The sequence below is a fragment of the Eriocheir sinensis genome, chromosome 10 (genome assembly GCF_024679095.1).
Source record: "Eriocheir sinensis breed Jianghai 21 chromosome 10, ASM2467909v1, whole genome shotgun sequence".
Lineage (NCBI taxonomy): Eukaryota > Metazoa > Arthropoda > Malacostraca > Decapoda > Varunidae > Eriocheir > Eriocheir sinensis.
Window position 1 is genome coordinate 2674083 of NC_066518.1, and position 15418 is coordinate 2689500.

Sequence of the window (15418 nt, forward strand, 5' to 3'; positions counted from 1 at the left end):
CTTTTTAGCTCTATTGCCCTTCGCCTCTACGTCAATTTACCTATTTATCCTCCCTTGTGTGTGTCCCTCCCAGCACCCGGCGATGTGATGTACAGCGTGGTGAGCGGGTCGGTGGGGGGCCTGTTCCACGCGCACCCCCACACCGGCCACCTCACCCTCACGTCGCCACTGGACTACGAGGCGCACAGACAGGTGAGCACGCAATGTCCCTTCACCTGATGCACTTTAATGAAATAAGCACACCCATTATGACAGGTAAGCAAATGAACAACACTTAAAACAGGAACAACCACACCCATTTCAGAGCAAACTTGTACACACTACTAAGAAGAGGTAAAAGTTAACTGATTTCGACATGACTTTCACATTTAGTATACAACTGTTCCTGCCATGTACCTTTATTCCTCCACATCCATCAATCTTTTATTTTTGTTATCCTCTTTTTCACATTTCTACTTTTTTTCTTGTGTGTGTGTGTGTGTGTGTGTGTGTGTATGTGTGTGTTCACCTCCCTCCTGCCCTTCATTCCCCCTCTCTACTCCCTCCACCCTCCACCCCTGCACTCCCCCACTCTACCTCTCTACCCTCAAGCCGTGCAGTCACCCTTACGCCTCCCTCCCTCCCCTCCCCTCCCAGTACGAGCTCGTGGTGGGCGGGCAGGCCGGGGAGGAGCGGACCTTCGCGCGGGTGCTGGTGAGTGTCAAGGACGAGAACGACCAGCCGCCAGCCTTCCCGCGGCCCGTGTTCGAGACCCAGATCACCGAGGAGGACGACAGACACCTGCCCAAGGCCATACTACAGGTACAGTGTTTTTTCCTTAGTCTAGCTAGGTATGGCCACCACTCTTGTTCTCGCCAATAAATTTAGTGTTAATATCCAGGGGAAAACACTGCAAAATTGAGCTTCATAAAAACTAAAAAATAGTCACATTATCGCCTGATTTTTTTAAAACATCGTAATAGTCTTTATTAACGAAAATGTGGCTGATTTGTCCTTTATGACCAGTGTTACAAGGCCTGGTAAGTTGGGTTTGTTGATTTTTTTATATAACACGTCTCCGTGGTCTAGTGGTCAGCGTGCCTGGCTACTACTCCGCGGGCCCGGGTTCTAATCCCGGCCCGGGCAGTCGGCGTGCACCTCACCCAGCTGTTCATCCTCCCTTTCGGGTTAGTCAATAAATGGGTACCTGGGGAAACCTGGGGAAGGTAAACTGTGGTAACCCGGATGTCACACCATGGCCCTGTGTCCCGGAGTGATGGGCTCCCTCCCACCACAGGCTCAAGGGCCAATGCGACGGAGATGAGCACCGAGGCCACGCTCAGCTATAGCGTATGCCCCCAACTTTACCTTTATAGAACTGAGTTTGTAATGATATGTCGAGCTAACTGTGAAAATCCAACACTTCTAATTCGGTCCAGAAAAAGGAACTGAAAAGCCAAACTACCCACATAACTGTTCCTATAGGCTAATACGACGTTTAAAAAATCTGACGTATGACTAAGGTTTTTCATACGAGAGGTCAGTTTTCCGAAGCAGGTTTTTTTTGTTTGTTTGTTTGTTGGAAATGACCTTCAGAAAACACGCTCCGTCTATGGCCACTGGTGCAGCTTTAATATTGGACAAATCCTATCTTTTTTTTATTTCCAAAACTAATCTGGCACCTGAGAATTTGTTTTCGTTGGCTCGAGTGAGACAATGCAACACGGACATGGGCGGAATATTTTTTGAGCCACAGATCATTAACTTAAACTTTCCGCAGAGGCAATCAACGCTGAACCCATTACCTCAATCAAACGCCATAAAGATCGCTGCCTCCTATAGTCTTCCAAATATGTCGAGACCGGTCTGGCGTAGGCTCCCGCGGGTCCTTTCCTTCCCTCTGCTCTGCCACAGTCCCAACACCTATCTCTTCCTCTCATATGTAAGCTATAGGTAACATATGAGAGGTAAAAATAGGTGTTGGGACTGTGTGGCAGAGCAGAGGGGAGAAATGGACCCGCGGGAGCCAACGCCAAAATAGACTCGAAAATTTGGTTTCACTATATGGACAGAAGTGTGCCGATCGTGGTGCTCCCTACACACAACACTGCGTCACGCTTACTCAATCCTCCCATCACTGCAATACATGTAGAAGTGCTAGCCCAGTCCAGTCCAGTAGTAGGCGTGGGATTGCCTCTGTAACGGGTCCCACTTATGGTCCTTCTTCTTGTTTCTTGGTTATTGATTGGTGTTGTTGTGTCTTTAAGTCCTGGTGAATTTCCTTTTTTCCTCTGCTCCAGGTTTTTGTGATATAATTTTTTCTGTCTTCAATTTCTTCCAGTGTTAATGGTTGGAACACTAATATATTGGCTGTTTGGTGGTGTCTGGTGCCGCGAAACCCCTTCATTATTAATTTAGTCTGTCACTGCTAATTCGTATGGCCCGTTTTCTCCGTTTTTTCTCTCCGCACTTTTTTTCATCTTTAGACAAATTAATTTCACAAAGTTAAGATCTTCCTATGTCACTGCTGCCTTTCCTTTCTTTCTAGTCTATCTGCCCTTTCTATTCTCCTCTATTCTTTCCTTTCATCGTCTCGTTTTCCCTTTTCTTCCATGATTTTCTTTTCCATTCTCCATTTCTTCCACACTCCACCACTACTCCACTTTCTTTTTTCCCCGAGTCCACCTCACACATCTCTATTTTTAGCACCCCATCCATTAGCAACGTGTGTGTGTGTGTGTGTAGGGGTGGGGGGTGCCTGTGTGGGTAAGGTGATATAAATCTTAATGACCACTCCGCAGTCGACCAAGCTGCTACACTACAACAACAACAACACACAAACACTCGTACTACAATAACAAGACACAGACCCTTAACAACACACAGCAAGCCTAACAAAGCTAATCTTCTGCCTGGGTACGCAGCTATGTCCGTCCTCTTTTTTTCCTTTAACTCTTAAGGCCACCTATTTTTACCTCCTCTATTTCTGCTTAATCTCTCTTTTTCTCCTCTCGCTGCTTCTTACTTGGTTTTCCTTTCATTCTTTTCCTTCTTTTCATTCTTTTCATTTATCTCTGTTTTCTTATCTGCTCTTCATCTCCCGTCTGTTCTGGTTCTTCTCTTTCCTTCGTTTCTTCCTATTTTGACTCCAGCTCCCTTTCCCGCTCTTTTGTGTCCTTTCATATATATCTTCCCTTTTCCGTCCAGACCCATCCCTAACCTCCACTCTATCAGATGAGGAAAACGGTGATTGAAGAGGCACCAGAGTGGTAGTGAGAACGAATGAGTCTATACCGGTAATCTCTGTGGCAAACCGAAGTACAATGATGATGACAACGAAGATTACTATAGAAGTGATGGCTGGTGTATTTGTGGGACCGTTTGGGAGTTATACGATGAGTTTGAATGCAAGTGTGGACGCAGTATAGAAATGCCGGCAAGCGATAGTAGTGGTAGCGACATTTGTGACAGCACGCGTGTACGGTGTGACGGTGACGGCAGTAGTAATGCGGGAATTGGCGGAAAAAACAGTGGTAGTAATGACAGCAATTCCAGGCTAACAGTAGTGGTAAATTTCCTGTAAAGCACTTGTCTCGCGCTCTCTGTTGGCAATATTAGTGTTAACCGAGCAAATAAACCTGACCAGGCCGCGAGGTGAATTATCCGAGAAACTTGAAAACTGGGGAAAAAAATATATCGTCACCTTCGTAAACAAAACGCCTAAGTCATTATTTTCTATTTTTCAGGAAACCAAAATAGAATTGTCATCATCTCATTTGGCTTAAGTTTTAGACAGAAATGAAAAGGCCAATTCTAGAACACTCGAGCCTTGAATGATGAAGGCAACTATAAAAAAATGGGCGTCGCATGATGAAAAATTGATGTAGACAAAAACCTGGAAATCGCTAAAAAATGACTTAGGCAATTATTTTATGAGGGTGACGATATATAAACCAACTAATCTGAAATAAACCTCACAACCCCCCAAAAAATAATGATCCTAAATAATAAAAATAGTAGTAAGGATAATATCGCAGGTGATCTCAAGGTACTAAGCCCATTAAGCGTACTAACATGAGGGATATTAAGGGCCATAGTCTTAAACATATCGGCGCCAAAGTTCACATATCAGACACGGTTTTCGTAGGAATTGTGGGTATTTCCATGGGTAGTTTTATTTAACCTAACCTAACCTAACCTAACCTAACCTAACCCTGGTGATAGTTTAACATAGTCTTACACCCTGAACGTAAAGAAACACTCATGAGGACCCGATCAATCTCCTTTTTGGCCTTTAAAGATAGCTAATGCGAGAGGTGGAAGCGTCTAAGAATGACAACCTAAAAGTAACACAGGCGGCGGTACACACACAGGTCGTGGCCGAGGACGGGGACAGCAGCGACACGGGCCGGCTTCTCTACTCCCTGTCCACCGACGACGAGCAGGCGCCCATCAACTCCACCTTCTCCATCAGCCGCTCGTCGGGACACATCCACCTCCTCAGGGTAAGTAAACACCCCCTCCACACACCCCATGGTACACTGTCCTTACACTACCAAGGCCCCATACACCCACACCCAAACCTATTCGCCACCATCACAAATTCACATCCAACTCAATCTTCCCAACATCTCTAACTGGATTTTGCTTTTGGTATCTGCATTAGCATCACACTACACCCTCCTCACACTGCTTTTCACACCAACACTTTCCCCAACAAATTTACCATTCCCTCTTGTACAGAAACTAAACCTTCTTCGGCTGAACCAGACACATCCTTCCTACACATTAGCCTCCTCCCACTGCATGCCCTCTACATCAGCAACACATTTCCGCCGACTTAGCCACATTCACCAGCGTTTCTCTCGGCCCCACAACTTTATCCTCCATCAAGTATTCCAGCAGGGTAACCCATCTTCTCAGGGTACGTACACACAAGCCCTACAGAACACCTTGCTCATTATTCTCCTCGCACCATGACCACCACGTCCTTGCCAACCTGCCAACCTATTCCCTTTCACCAACGTTCCTCTCGCCCTCTCAACTCATTATTTTCCATCAGACACTCCGCTGGGTACACAAAACACATCCAGCGTCACAGGATAAGTGTATTTACACCACTACACCCTCCGTCGTGTCCTTAACCTCACTTTATCCATTACTCTCCATAACATCTGATTTCCCTCGCCTCTGTCCGTCAGCATCTCAATAGCTCTTCATTTTCTTCTTCCTGTTGCTCTCTCTCCTCCAAGAGTCACCTGCCGTTGGAGCAATCTTGGTGCGAAAACGATCAACTATAGAAATCGCACTGGACAGTCAATTCGTTGCAACAGGAGTGCGTTGAACATTTGCGTGCGTAAATGTAAGTGCCTCAATTTGTTCTGCAGTTCACTGAAATACCTGGAGAACATATTAAATCACTAAAGCAAACAGGCACAATACAACGGATGAACGACACAAGACAATAAAGATAAGGGCAGTTCATTAGTCCTCCTCCTCCTCCACCTCCTCCTTCTCGTAGTGTAAGTATAATGGCACTGGAAGTGCTGGACCTCGCCGTGTACTGCCTCCTGATCTTCGACGGATATCTGCGCTAAGAACACACGGACGATAGAGATGCAGTGCAGCCACGCCCACGCCCGCGGCAGCAATACACACTCTTCACTCATTACCGGGCGGGCGGCGTGCCGCTTCCTTGGGCCTGTCTTTCTCCTGGCGGCTCACCACCTGCAGCCACACCCCGGACACCTTGCATTACATTACTTATCAACGGGGTGGCTCAAGGTGCTGTTTTTCTTACATTTCTCAAATACTCCATTACTCCTAGTCTCTCTCTCTCTCTCTCCCGGTTTTAGGAAGCGATAACACCAGTTAGCGTGATGTTAATAAGGTTCTGGCGGTAAGGGAGCCGGACGGGACACGTAGCAGTGACTTTAAGTTGGATACATTCAGATTTGACAAGGACACTGACAAGAATTCTTTTACTAATGGAATGGTGGATGAGTGAAACAGGCTTGGCAGTCATGTAGTAAGTGCCAGTACGATAGATACGCTGAAGAAAGGGGTTAGGAAATTTCATGAACAGTGAGGTTAGGTGGGGTTAGGTTTACAGGAGCTGCCTTGTATAGACCTACCGGCCTCATGCAGACTCCTTATGTTCTTATGTTCTTAAAAGACAAAGTAATATGCTGGTTGCTCTCTCTCTCTCTCTCTCTCTCGCACCTTGCACGTGGTCACAGGCGCCGCGTCCCCAGTAATACTCCTTAATCTTCACTTTTCCTCCCGGCGAACCCTCTGTGGTCTTTTTTAAGTCTTCCCTCCGCCGGCCTGACAAGATTGGCCTAGATCCTCAAAACCTAACTTTTCACTAGCGCTGACGTTTTCCTTGTGGCGGACAGCCTTGCCAATCGAAGAGTTTTATTCCATCCCCCTCTGAGTTCGTTTTTTCACTTCAGTCAACACGTCAGAGGGTATTTAGAGGCCCCCATTTTGACGTTTTTGCAGCGAAGTGTCGAACGTTAAGCTCCATCCCAATATCATTTAGCGACGTCTCTCCCTAATGCCACCTTTTCTGGCAGTTTTTTCATTAATCTGTAAAGGTTTCAGCTCCACCTAAATCTTCTTCATTTTACGCCAACGTCAACTTTACACACAAACTTAACACCGTAGTTGAATCATTTAGCGACGTTTCTCCCTAATGTCATCTTTTCTGGCAGTTCTTTCATTAATCTGTAAAGGTTTCAGCTCCACCTAAATCTTCTTCATTTTACGCCAACGTCAACTTTACGCACAAATTTAACACTGTAGTTGGATCATTTAGCGACGTTTCTCCCTGATGTCACCTTTTTTTTTTTTTTACAGTTTTTTTTATTAAGTTGTAAAGGTTTCATCTCTTTCTATATCTTCGTCATTATACGCCAACGCCAACCTTCTACACCATCTTCACGGCAAACTTGGATCATTTAGCGACGTTTCTCCCCAATGTCACCTTTAATTAATGGAACAGAGTTTTTATTTTTTATTTAAAGTCTTCATCTCCGTCTAAATCTTCTTCAGTTTACACCGACACCAACTTCCTGCGCCAACACCACACCACCCTCGTCTGTACCGCCCCTCACTCGTCACCATCACCAACGCTTTGCAAGTCATCTTCATCAGGTTTCTATTTCGACACACAATAAGTCGGTCGCAACAAGTTTCACCCCTCATTTGGGCACCTTCGATCACCGTCCATTTGCACCAACCCTCTACAATCACATCTCCACTGACAATAACGCCGTCACCTAGGTTCAATTATCCCCTGTACTCTCTTCTACTTCCTTACTAAAGCGAGTCCTCTGCAATCAATTTTCACCAGGTTTCACTTCTGCTCAGTAACAGTCCACAAGGTTCCTGTTCCCACCCTCCACTTCCATCCTCCCCTTTCGCAATCAATTTACAACAGTTTCATTTTTAGATAACAGGAAGTTCCTACACAAGTCATCCTCACCTGCTTCACTTTTCCCAAACACGGATGTATCGTTTTTAAGCCATCAGTCGAACCTTGCCTCGTGTGTGTGTGTGTGTGTGTGTGTGTGTGTTTACATAGGGCTGCTTTCACAGTCGTCTGGTACACACCCTAAACAAAGCCCCTGCATTACCTTCGGCTCGATCCGCTCTCACAGTCGTTGTTTTCATGGTATCGGTGACCCCCAACCTGGTAACGATCATGACAAGACGAAGGCGCGTGATTCGGTAGTATTGGTATGCCGGAGTGGCGGGAAATGTCAACATTGCACCAGCTGAGCGGAGGATTATGAATGGTAAATGTGAAAAATTAACGTTCAAAAAGTAAACGTGAAGAATATACATAAAGAATTACTGTGAAGAATAAATATGATGAAAAAATGTTGAGTGTCTAGCTGGAATACACCGCTCAAATCTGCTGATAGCCTAATATTTCCTAGGCATAACAGGTGATACAGCGGTGATAAGTATCAAAGCTCTATCATTTAGCAAATCTCAGAAAGACAGACTCTTCACCTTCATCTTTATTCATTTCCTTTGTTCTTCTCATTCATTCTTCACACTTATCAAGCAGACCTCACATTTATTCTTTATATAACAGGGCTGATTTCGTTGTACGTATGGCCTATGCATACACAGGCTATGTAGAATAAGACGAGTTTGACTAAGAAAGCATAACAGGTGAATAATGGTGACAAGTATCAAGGATCCCCCTTCTCCTTTGTTGTGCACTTTTGCAAATATCAATCAATCAATCAATCAAGATCCATCAATCAAAGAAATTAAAGTTCCCAGCAGGGCGTTTGCTGGTCAGCAGGTGGAGTGAGTTCATGTCATTCAAATTCTTTTTTTTCTCATATTACCATTGAGGCCGTGTAACGTGTTGCTGTATTGCTTTATATTTTTTTTACATTTATTCAAAGAAATAATATAACTACTTGAGAGCAAGAATTTATGTTATTTACGAATTAATTGCATGGTAAGCTCCATTGTGGAGCCCCCCGGCTACCAGAGCTGTGTTACCAGAGGTTCCAATCTCTCGTACTGATTGACACGAACAGCGCCGCGAAACGACTGTGAAAGCGGATTTCTCGTTAGTGACGGCTATTACCACTCATTGGTAACGATTATCACAAGCGAGTTTAAGTGACCGTGAAATCGGCCCTTAGTCTTCAATTATCTTGCGGGAACTCTAATTTGGCCGGTCAACTAGCAACAACAAATCACGCACACGACTCTCTACTCAAGCTCATCCCTTTACTGTCCAAATCCCTTACGCACGAGTTAACCAGCATCTTCACTCTTTCATCCCTTACGCAGGTAAACTCTGGAACAATCTTCCTTCATCTGTATTTCCTCCTGCCTACGACTTGAAATCTTTCAAGAGGAGGGTATCAGGACACCTCTCCTCCCGAAATTGACCTATCTTTCGGCCACTCCTCTGAACGCTTTATAGGAGCAGCGAGTAGCGGGCTTTTTTTCATTATTGTTTATTTTTCTTTGCCCTAGAGCTGTTTCCTCTGCTGTAAAAAAAATGATGAGTTCATCTATCTAAATTAAAATTTACAAAGTGAAACAAAAAGACGAGAAAATACATTGATAGAACAAAGTTTAAAAATAAATATCTAAAAACAAAACATGGAAATCAAAGAGAAACAGCTTTCCACAAATCATTTCAGCGTGAGTTAAAAACTAATGGGGAAAAAAGAAAGGTTTGTGCAGGTGTGATAAGACTTTTTTTACTTTTTTGCTCTCGATTTTTTTCTTGCACCACCCTCGACCCGCCAACCCCCCACTGACACACACACACACACACACACACACCACCTGGCCGGGCTGGTCTCGACTGGATTAATCTATACGGGCCTACAGACATACACAAAAAGGCACCCCATCATTCCCTACCCATATCACTCCTCTCTCACCCATTCCCTTCAAGGCTACACGTTCCTCTATCGCCTCTTTCCTTTTGATCATTCCACTTTCCACTCCCCTGTCTATCTCCCTCATCCTTCATCCTTTACTTCTCAATGATACCTTTTTATCCCCTCTTTCTTTTATTGCCATTTAGTTCCCTCCTCATTTTCCCCTAAGCACTTTTTATCCCTGCTCTACATCGCTACCTCCTGAAACCCTATCCTTCCTTCCTTCCCTCCCACTTCTTTCATCTCGCTTTTTCCCTCTCCCTTATCCTTCACTTTGTATCTTTCACCTCCCTCCCATTCATTACTCGTCTACTAGATTCTTGTTCTCCCATTTATCCTTCTTCCTCTCTCCAAATCCACTCCTCTCTTACTCTTTAATCCTTCCTTTCTCCTGCCTGCTTAGCTTTTTCCCCATTCCCTTTTCTAAACTCTTTTCCCTTATCATTAATTCGTTCCACTCCTCTCTCCCCCTTCCTCCTCAATCATCTCGTGTTCTCTCATCCTCCCCTCCCTACTTAGCTTCTTCGCCTTTCCTTTATCGATAATCTTCTTCTCCCTCCTTTCACTCTTCTCTCTCCCTTCCTCTTCAATCTTCTCCTGCTCTCCCTCCTCTCCACACGCAGCCCCCATTCTCCCTTCACTTTTTCACGACTCTCCTCCCTTTCATTTTTCTCTCACTCTACCTCCTCACTCTTCCACCCTTTCTTGTCCTCCCCCCTTTACTCCCATGTCCCCTTCCCCTTCCCCTCTATACCCGCCTCCCTCACCATTACTCTCTCACTCCTATCTCGCCCTTCCCCCTCAATCATCTGCCCTCCTCTACTCATCTCCACCCCACACGCAGCCCCTGGATCGGGACGCGCCGCTGGGGAGGGCTCGGTGGCGGCTCTGGGTGGGCGCCACGGACGGCCTGCACAGCGCCCGAGCCCAGGTCCACGTCAACGTCAAGGACATCAACGACAACGCGCCATTCTTTCCCCATGACGTGATCGAGGCCTCGGTGCTGGAAAACTCTGACGCAGGTGAGTGGTTTGGGGATGGAGGTGGGAAGGGGCCTGGAGGTCTGTTTGTGTGTGTTTGGGGGGGGGAGGGGGCGTGGAAGTATGTGTGTGTGTGTGTGTGTGTGTGTGTGTGTGTGTGTGTGTGTGATTCTAATTTCTACTCTTAAACCATTCCTAACCTATAACCCCCAATACCTGTCCTAGCCAACGAAAAAAAATTAACCTAATCTAACCTAATATAATCTAACGTAACCACCTCCCCACTGAAGCAAAGCCCACCAAACCATAACCCACTAACCCAACCTAACCAATTCCCCACCGAACCAAAGTCCTCTAACCAAACAACCTTCCCACCAAAATAAAACCCAGTACCCTAACCTAAATATTTCCCCAAGCAACCAAAGCCTCCTAACCAAACAACCTTCCCACCAAACCACAAACCTACTAACCTAACCTCATATGACCTAACCTACTCTAACCAAACAACCTTCCCACCAAACCGACAACCTACTAACCTAACCTAACCTAGACAAAAAACCTTCCCACCTAACCAAAGTCCTCTAACCTTAAACCTTTCCCACCAAACCAAAAATAACTAACCTAACCTAACCTAACCAAACCAAACCTAACTTAACCTAACCTAACCTAACCTAACCTAGCCTAACCTAACCTACCCTAACCTAACCTAACTTAACGTCTCCCCCTCCTCCCAATGACCCGGAGCAGGGACGGAGGTGGCACAGGTGGCTGCCACTGACCTGGACGACCCCGAGGAAGGTGCCAACGCCGCCGTCGTCTACTCAGTGGACAAAAACGTGATCGACGAACAGTCAGGGCGACCCATCTTCTCTATCGACGGGGTCACGGGCACGTAAGTCGACGGGCAGTGAGGATAGGGGGGCGGGGGAGGAAGAAGGGAGGGTGAGGGGGGGGAGAAGAAAGACAGAGGAGATTAGATGGGAAGAAGAAAAGTGGAAGGAGAGACATGACGGGAAGAAATGAAGGGAAGACATGAAGAGGGGAAGAAATGAAGAGGGGAAGATATAAAGAGGGGAAAATATGAAGGAGGGAGAAATGAGGAAGGGGAGAAATTAATAGGGGGAGAAATGAAGGGGAGAAGAAGAGATAAAGAGGATAAGAAAGAAGGAAAGAAAAAACACGGTAAGAAAGAAGGAGAGAAAAAAGATAGTTAGGAAGAAGAAAAGAGAAAAAAGATGGTTAGGAAGAAGGAAAGCGAAAAAAACGAGGGAAAGGAAGACGGAAAGGAAAAAAAAAAAAGGTAAGAAAGAAAGGGAGAAAAAGGATGGTTAGCAAGTAGGAAAGAAAAAAAGAGGGTAAGGAAAAGAAAGCGAGAGTGAGTAAAAAGGAGAAAAGGATTGATTCGATAGTGAAAAGAGAAGGAAGAGAGAGGAAGATGGAGAGAAAAAGGATGTAAGAGTGATGTTGGTAGGAGAGGTAGGTGTAACTATTGAAGAAGTGAGGAAGAGAAGTGAGAGGAGAAAATTAATAGGAGAAATAATAGGAGTTAATGAGGAACGCAAGGAAAAAAGATAGAATGGACAGAAGAGAAAGGAAACAGGAGATAAGTTAAGATTGAGTGGCTGCTATGTCCTTGTTATTATTTTCTCCCTGACTTCCTTGTGCAAGAGTGGAAGGAGGGAGAGTAGGAGGAAAAGGAGAGGAGCGGAGGGAGATAGGAGGGAAGATATAACGAAGGGAAGGGTAGGAGTGAGGTGGGCGGAGGGCAAGGAGGAAGAAAGGGAGAGAAACGGAGGGAGATAGGAGGGAAGGCATGATGAAGGGGGGGTAGGGATGAGGATGAGAGTGAGGGAGAAGAAAATGACCGGTATCGTTGCATGTTTTTTTCCTGTCCCTTTTTATCTGGAGCACAAAGGAAACAGACCGAGGCAAGGTTGAGAACAAAGATCTGGGCGGAAGAAACTCGTAACTCCGCTAAGAAAAAACGGAAAATTAAATATAGACGTCACCAAAAAAAATAGTTTAAAGTATTTTTTGTATTTTTATTTGAAGTTGAACCATCTTACGTGGACCGGACCGCGTGATTTGCATATACTGCCAAAATAAAGTAACCTATTTTTAGCACTGCTCATGTCTTTCAAAACTATATTCTTTTATGTTTGTGGAAGTGGGTTTTCTTTTTGCGTGTGTGCTTTTTGTTTCCTGCCTCCTTTGTTGTTATTTAAGTTACAAATTTTAGGGGGAGGGATAATATTACATGAACCACACGACTCAAAAATTACGATGCCCTCCCACCCCCCAAAAAAAAGGTTCCTCAATTAAAGCTATCATTTTGGAGTTACAAGATGACCCGTATGACTGCCATAAAAAAAAACAGTAACATCGTCGCAAACTGAGAATGCATGGAAATATACGAGTAATGCAGGGACGTTACGACGAGTTAATTAAAAGTATTATCTAACATTTTGTCCTCCCGATGTACGTTTTACACTGCCTTCTTCTCGTTGCATACATGTACACGCTGCGCCGATGGGCCAGTGGGAGGTAGAGAAAAATAACCTGACGCTGGGAAAAGTAAAAACTGTACGATTATTTCAGGCTGTAAAAGGCTGACCCTCGTGTCTCCGGAACGGGTATGTGACTCCATGACTTCCCTCCCCAGATAACCTGTGTCTGTACGGCCGGTGTGTGTGTGTGTGTGTGTGTGTGTGCGTGTGTGTGTGTGTGTGCGTGTGCGTGTGTGTGTGTGTGTGTGTGTGTGTATTCCTTGTACATACAACACGAGTCATCAAAACAGGCGATCCGGCAAGGTGGGTAGAGTTTGCTGCCAACACACACACACACACACACACACACACACACACACACACACACACACACACACACACACACACACACACACACACACACACACACAGAACAAACGAAAAATAATTAACAAAGAACAAATAAAACACACAAAGAACAAAAAGGAAACACAAAGAACAAGAACTAAAGAATACACACACACACACACACACACACACACACACACACACACACACACACACACACACACACACACACACACACACGCCACCTTCCCCCAAACCATCAGGCACACGTGTGTTCGCCACGACTAGCGAGGCAGGCAGGCAGGCAGGCAGGCAGGCAGGCAGACATGACCCCGCCAGGTCAGGAAAATATACCGCGGCTGTTGTTCAGCGAGACAAGCTATGGATGTAATCTGGAGGGGTCGAGAACCTGCGTGCTGTGGTCAATCTGTCCCCTGGTTGTATATTTTTTTTCGTGTGCGTGTGCGTGTGCGAGCGTCTGTGTGCGTGCCCGCGTGCGTATCTCTGCATGACCCACTTTTTAGTTTTTGAAAGCCTACTTTTCCTTTTTTTCCGTCTTTTATTTCGTGCGGTTCGTACAGAAAACGAGGATTGATGTTCAGTGAATGCCAGCCATTACATGCATACATTTGTGCCTGTGTTCTACCCGTATGTGGCTACGGCGTGGTGGCGGCGGCGGCGGCGCTGGCGGCGTGACGGCAGGATTCGAACGTCCCTGTGTTGCCTCGACAGGGAACAGACGCCCTCCTTCGTCATCCAGGTGGTGGCCTCGGACGGCGGCGGCCTCAAAGGTAAGCCCACGCATATCCCTTGATTCAACCAATTTTGCAAGGGTCTAGACGTCTTAATTTCCTTGTGCATACTTCCTACCTATGTCAAACTTCGATCTAATCCATTTTGTTGACGCCTCAATGTCCTTGTCGCTACTTCCCACCAACACTAGCGACCCAGCTCTTGACCCAACTAATTTTGCAAGGTTCTGCACTCCTTAATTTTCCACTTTACTTCCCACCCATGCCAGAGTTCCGGCCCTGGACTTTACTAATTTTCCAAGGTCCTAGAGTCATTAATTTCCTTGTCTCTGCTTCTCATCTATACATGCTAGAGTTCCGTCAAGTTGCAAGGTCCAAGACACTTCACTTTCCCTCTCTCGACCTCCCACTCCTTTCCTAAGCCCAACTTACTAATTTTGTATAGTTCCAACCTCATTATTCTTCCTGTCCTCAGTTTCCAATCCTTCCCCAATCCCTTTGATAACATTACATTCTCTTCATGCAACTCGGCTCGTGACAATTTCGCTGGTTCTATATCTCTTACTTTCATTACTTCTTATCCCCTTCCCCAGTCCCTACAATAACGCACACTAACACAACATTTCATTTCCCCATATAACTTAGCCCATTACCCTTTCAAAGCTACGATTCTGAGCCAGATGGTAACTACTGCTTAATACTGAAATATTAATAATACAAACCAATACAATCGACAACTACAGACAGAGACACAATTCGAGGAAGATGAATTACCTTGCGCCAAACACTACTTTTGCAAAACACGCACACCATTTGTAAATAGAAAAACAAATTACCTGTCCAGTAATCAGGAAATGTTTATCCTGTATGTCTAAAGCATTAAAATACCAGGCAACGAACCAACTATTTAGACCATTTGCTTAAAACGTTCACTCGTCTCACAACAGTAGAGTCCATTTAGGTTGCAGGCCTAATTAAACTGTATAAAACATCATTACTTCTATCTTTCAGAGCAATCAAGGTTTAATAATAATAACGTGGAGGAACGAGATGGGAGGAGGAGAGCAAGGCAGAGAAGGGAGAGCTAAAATTATTTCCATTAATTTTGATATTAACTTTTATTCCTCCACTTAGTCGCTTGATGCCTTCATTTCAGCTTCAGGAGAGAGGAAAGGGGTTGAAAAAGGGGAGGAAGCGTGACAGGACAGCGGGCCGTGGGATGACAGAAGGTATGAGGGAGAGAGAGAGAGAGGAGAGGGGGAAGAGGGGCAGGGAAGCGGAACGAGGCAAAGTGAGGGGCAGGGGGAACAACTGGAAGTTATATCAATTCATTTCGACACCCCTTTTTCCGGCCCACATTTTACATGGCATTGAAACCTCTCCACTTGAGTTCGTAGAAGGGCTGGGGCGGGCAGGGGAAGTGGAGGGAGAGAGAGAGAGAG

At 45.4% G+C, this 15418-nt stretch overlaps 1 protein-coding gene across 2 annotated transcripts in view; it reads left to right on the forward strand.

Moving 5' to 3' along the window:
• The window catches only part of LOC126996438 (putative neural-cadherin 2), a 67927-nt gene that overhangs the window by 12141 nt on the left and 40368 nt on the right, over positions 1 to 15418 (forward strand). For both annotated transcript variants that reach the window (XM_050856868.1, XM_050856869.1), the window contains exons 3-8: positions 74 to 192; positions 637 to 801; positions 4353 to 4484; positions 10255 to 10432; positions 11138 to 11282; positions 13927 to 14015. In XM_050856868.1, the coding sequence (XP_050712825.1) occupies positions 74 to 192; positions 637 to 801; positions 4353 to 4484; positions 10255 to 10432; positions 11138 to 11282; positions 13927 to 14015 (828 nt within the window). The remainder of the gene's footprint in view (positions 1 to 73; positions 193 to 636; positions 802 to 4352; positions 4485 to 10254; positions 10433 to 11137; positions 11283 to 13926; positions 14016 to 15418) is intronic.